The following is a 6,000-nucleotide window of genomic DNA, read 5'->3' on the forward strand; positions in this document are numbered from 1 at the left end:
TACACAAGGAAGATAATCCTATGAAGCAGTGATTGTATGATTGATAATACATATACTAATAACACTATGTAACACAAATTTTGTTCCTGGATAGTATGTGTTATTTCTTAATAACTTATGTTCTAAAAATACAGAAAATGGTCATTATTCCCTTCAAACTTTGCTATTGTGACTTGAATAATGAAATTTAGAAATCAACCTATTTTCTATGTAAAAAACGGGCAAATGTACACATTTTCGTTCACATAAGGTCTGAATAAAACAACATATGAATCAAGATTTACATGTATTTATACTCAAGTTATACAGAAATGTTTAGAAGTGATCAGTTTTTCGAGATTTGCGACTGTAATGTAAATCACTTTCACGTATCAGCCCCCAAATATAGTCTCACATCAAGTTTTCGTTATACGCTCCCAGGTCACAAAAGCAAAGTTTAAAGAGAAAAATAAGTATTTTCCATTTACTTTATGCATAAGCAATTAAGAAATAACACTTTCTGTCCAGGAACAAGTAAAAGTAAACATTTTGTTACATAGTGTAATATTAAAGTCAAGAGACTGAACCATTTTGGCAGGTTTGAATAAGTTTACAGTTTAAAAAAGAAATAGAAAACTCTTTTTTTTTTTTACTTTAAAGCGAACAATTTCAGAAAGATCAACCTAAAATAGAACTGGTGTTATATATTACATGCGCTGTTGCCTCGTGTTGTTGAATGTTACATCACATTATATTGTTAACGTATTATTTAAATAATAATATCTCTTCACGTGCTTCATTACTAAGTTATTATTTATTTCATTCGTGATTGTTTATTGATATATGTTTATCTGTTTACTTTCCCCAGCCTTTCAGACCAGACATAAGTGACGACATGCTATACGCTGACATGTATGATGACGTCAAATTGGGGAAGGTTCCGGATCCTCGGATGAAGCCTCCACTGCCCCCAAAAGGCATCGGAAAGGAACCCAAGGAACCACCTCTTCCACCAAAGACAAAAAAGAAGTCTACTACGTAAAAGTTACGAGTTGAATACCTTCTACCTTACAATGACGGGCCTTGTAGCTGTGGTTGTAGACCTATCTGTCGGCGCATATCGACACTTTAAAAGACGACCTGTTGCTAAACTATGTTGGTGATGTTAATCTGTTCCAGAGAAAACTGTGGTGTAAAACTATGTAGAAATATCTATGAAACTACATGAAATCAGTGTGATTTTAGTCGTGACTTTGTTTGTTTTTGAATGACTTGTTTTGTGCTAACTTCGCTATTGAGAAACATAAGCGTTTAATTCTATAGCCTCAAAAATGTGTTTAGTTAGTGTGAATAAATAATTCTTTTAACAATGTAAATGCGATAACTATTGTTGTGAAAATATATGTATGCATATCAAAAATTAGGATTAACTGTATTGCACGCAAATGTTTTATTTTCGCTCTGATAGAGAGAGAAGTATTACAAACAGGTATCAATAGAGGGCTCTCTTTTGATGTGAAAGACCGAAGTGAATCATTTGTCTGCATTAGTTTTGATAGACCAAAGTACTGGTACAAAATTAGTAGTTGTAACTTAGACATTGAACCTTTTTGGTGAACTGGTGTATTTATACACAGAAACAGATTAAAGACATTGAACCTTTTTGGTGAACTGGTGTATTTATACACAGAAACAGATTAAAGACATTGAACCTTTTGGTGAACTGGTGTATTTATACACAGAAACAGATTAAAGACATTGAACCTTTTGGTGAACTGGTGTATTTATACACAGAAACAGATTAAAGACATTGAACCTTTTTGGTGAACTGGTGTATTTATACACAGAAACAGATTAAAGACATTGAACCTTTTTGGTGAACTGGTGTATTTATACACAGAAACATCTAATCACTACTGGCAGTACAAATTTTTCGTTTCTGTTCTTTATCTCCTAAATATGTCTTTGGAACAACTAGTTGAAATATTGTTTGGTTTGTTATACATTAGATACTTTATAAAGCGCTTATATATTGAAATTTAGAAGTTCAATATTACATTAGATATTCGTTTTATACTGTGGTCAACTGACTGTCTTGAACTTACAAAGGAAGTAGGTAATAGTTCTGGTATTTGAGTTTGTTGAGGAAGGATATTTCGGTATACATTGTCACTAGGCGGTTAACGTTTTATAATACCTCTATAGGAGTTGTTTTTTTTTTTTTTCCTCTTGGAACACGTATTCTTTACCCCAGAGTTTTTGTGTTGTACGTATGCTGTTAATCAGTCTGTTACATCTAAAAAAAAAACGTGTTATTTAAAACAGTGGTTTGTTTTATAATGGAGATGTTGGAGATGGCCATCATTTTGTTTCGGATACGCAGGGAACAGGTTGAAATTAGTCAATAGTAGTAAATTAAGTGAAATGTAAATACATATATTATAATTGTTGAATGTATTGGTTTTATTAGTGCAAAAAACTAACACAGTTTTAAATATAATATCTTTACATTTGTGAAGAACTGTGATGTATTTTTAACGTTAGATTTTAAATAAACTTTGTTGATTAAAATAGGGTTAACAAATCTCAGCGATACCCTAACCGAAGTAATAGGTACATTTCAGAAAATGCAATTATTCACCAAATGGAAAATGTTTAACACTTATTTGTGATAAATTTGTAATTGACTGTAAGATGGTAGAAATTCGATAATATAAATTTGATTATTTGTACCGTTTTTTTTTGTTTTTGTTTCCATTATACTGGTTTTCACTTGTCTCTATAAAAACAAAACTCACAAGCTTGTGTACACTTTTATCCGGTAGATGGCGCACGAAATCATTTGAGTCCTTTTTCAACCATCTTGTGTAATACGAGTTCAAACGTGTAAAGCCTGCAATATTCTCATTGTTGTGTGTGTGTATGAGTGTGCTACATACATATTACAGAAGCGCCCACTAAGTTTAACTTGATACTTCTGCAAAATACCCACGAAAACTCATAAAATTTAATAGTGAAAACGTTTTCGTTGTCCTTGGTTCGTATAGAACTGTAAATGTTCAAAGTTTTGCTATAATTATGAACTTTAAAATTATCTTACTTTAAACAGGGTCGAATATAAAAATATATTATTTCTTGTTTCAATAAAAGCTTCCTAAGTGAAAGAAGTTTATACTATTTGTTATATTGTCCATTTTAGAGACACCATTAATTCAGCAGTGTTTACTAAAATCTAGTTGGTGTGTGCTACTACCAAGATGATTACCAGTTTGAAAGCCAATTTCTGATAAAACACAAGTGTAAAATATTGTAAGTGTTAATGCAATAGGCGTATAATAAAGATTTTAAGCTTTTTTTTTGGCATGATTTTGATGTGTTAACACATACAACATGAAAAGACAGCCACTCATATTTATTACAAATGTAGTTTCAAATCTTTCGTGTATTTTTATTTCTAAACCGAAAACAGCCCATTTTCTGTGTAAAGTAATTAGTTATAAAATATAACTAATATAAATATTTTATAAATATAATTTTAAAACTTGGCCAAGCACGTGTCTATTAGTAAGTACGATCAAAATGTGAATTTTAAAGTTCAGGGGTCACGTTCTGTTGCTTTAAAATGTGCTCCACATTTCGGGGATATGGAAGAGTTATAAGAATGACAGACAATTTCTACTATCAGTCAAAAGTAGTAAAAGAGTTGGCGATTAGTGTTTTTGTCTGGATACATTTCTCCTAGTTCATAGGCTCAAAATTGGTAATTGTTATGCGCAGATAGCTTTTGTGTGGCTTTTTAGCGCGAATACTCTAAAATAAATAAATCTAACCACTCATATAAGCAGATTAGTCGTTAGTTCATGGTTTCTCGTTAGCAATGTTTCTAATTTTTTCTTATAAATACAAATTAAGTTTCTAGTGAAAACGTAGCTATTATGCTAAATGTGAAGTACAGTTTTGATAATTTGTTGGCAGGAACTCTGTCTACTACTTGAGATAAATGAAACTCAGGTACTTACAGTTAGGTTGTAGCGATCAATTATCTAGCGTTATCATGATTACTGTAACTTTTGCAACAACCTAAGCCTAATTATTAATTAGTAACATTTTTATGCCTATATACTAATTACTAATTAATTTATCGTTCTTTATCGAAATTTATCGCTATATTTATATATATATATATATATATATATATATATATGAAACTCACGTTACTTCACGTATTCCATGGTGAGTGAACAGTAAGTCTGAGAACTAACAACATTGAAATATAGGTTTCTATTCCTGCTGTGGGCAGAGAGCAATGATAACCTGTTCTATAGCTATGTGCTAAGCTACACACAGTTTTTCACGTAACTGTTACCAATGCACGCATTAAAGTAAACCAACAGATATGGATAAATGCACCAACTAATTTAAAATATAGTATCTTTATGTTTGTGAGTAACATAAACCAACAGATATGGATAAATGCACCAACTAATTTAAAATATAGTATCTTTATGTTTGTGAGTAACATAAACCGACAGGTATGGATAAATGCACCAACGATACATCAAACCACCCTAACAGTATAAAAACAAACGTCATAAACCCACAGAGATGCCCCCCCCCCAGTGGTTCATAGATATTTCTGCTGACTTACAACGCTAAAAACCTGGTTTCGATACCCGTGGTGGGCAGAGCACAAATAGTTCATTGTGTAGCTTTGTGCTTAATTCAAAACACCACCACAGATATGAATAAATGCACAAACAATACATCAAACCACCCTTACAGTATGAAAATGAACTTTATAAACTATCTCTTTTCAAGAAGAAACAAAATATTTAAAACTAAAGAATATAAAATGAAAGAAACTAGCCCATATTTTTTTTTTTTTGACAACGGATACCAGAATATAACACATAGCCATATAACGTATATATACACGTACATATTCCCTCTGTCAGAGATGTCTGGAAACGTACACAGGATATACAATATCCTAAAGTCAGAATACTGTTCTAAAACCATAATATAATAGGATCCAGTTAGTACACTAAAGAATTTAGAATAAAGTAGAAAAAGAACGTTCACTTTTAATGTAGATTCCAATACTGAAAATATTCCGATGGAGTGAAGAGCGAAAGAGATTACCATCGATAAGATATAGGAGCTGTCTGAAGACGGCAACAGATTACGATAAAAAAACAACAGAATCTGTCTGAAGAAAACAGCATATTGGAATTAAGAAAATACATAATCTATATGAATATGGCAACAGATTAGGATGAAGAATTTACACCATCTATCTGCAGACGGCAACAAATTGGGGTCAAGTATACATGGGATATCTCTGAAGATGGTAGGATAGGGTCAAAAAGGCATTGGTAGGATAGGGTCAAGAAGGCATTGGTAGGATAGGGTCAAGAAGGCATTGGTAGGATAGGGTCAAGAAGGCATAGGATCTACTTGATGACGGATAAAAATTAACATTAAGAATACATAAGACTTATCTAAAGACTGTAAATGAAAACTTCCACGAGCTATTTTTCATTGTTACTCGGGTTTGCTGTCTCTACGTGGATTTTCTCGACAATGTTTTAACAATGGACGATCACCACAGTAGATTTATTTACTCAGACTATGATGGGTTTTTTTTCCACTATTTCTTATACTTAATTGAAATTATAAGCGCACATTCCATATTTATTAGCATATAGGTATTGATATTTATAAATAGTTCTTGTTAATGTAACAGTTGTAATTGTTGTCGGTAACTAGCGAGTTACACTAAATGTGTCACTGTCTTCCACTTGGCATTCATTACTTCTGTCGCTTTATTCTAGGAAAGACTTGCTCACAATAAGCTGTTGAATAATATGCATCTGCGTCATGTAGGGTGTGTTGGGTGTTTTTCTTATAGCAAAGCCACAAAGAGCTATCTGCTCAGCTCACCGAGGGGAATCGAACCCGTGATTTTAGCGTTGTAAATCCGGAGACATACCGCTGTGCGTCATGTAGGCCTAACATGGT

At 32.4% G+C, this 6,000-nt stretch overlaps 1 protein-coding gene across 2 annotated transcripts in view; it reads left to right on the forward strand.

The window, feature by feature from the left end:
* The window catches only part of LOC143231667 (uncharacterized), a 28,930-nt gene extending 25,597 nt beyond the window's left edge, over window positions 1-3,333 (forward strand). Inside the window, exon 7 of one of the 2 annotated variants that reach the window (XM_076466240.1) lies at window positions 848-987. Coding sequence is in view for 1 of the 2 variants with exons in the window: in XM_076466239.1 (XP_076322354.1) it covers window positions 848-1,021 (174 nt within the window). In the remaining variant the exon portion in view is untranslated. Of the gene's footprint in view, window positions 1-847 lie in introns of both variants that reach the window. The other variant, XM_076466239.1, reaches the window with a different exon arrangement.
* The last annotated feature ends 2,667 nt before the right edge of the window (window positions 3,334-6,000 follow it).

Source organism: Tachypleus tridentatus, chromosome 11 (assembly GCF_004210375.1).
Source record: "Tachypleus tridentatus isolate NWPU-2018 chromosome 11, ASM421037v1, whole genome shotgun sequence".
Taxonomy (NCBI): Eukaryota; Metazoa; Arthropoda; class Merostomata; order Xiphosura; family Limulidae; genus Tachypleus; species Tachypleus tridentatus.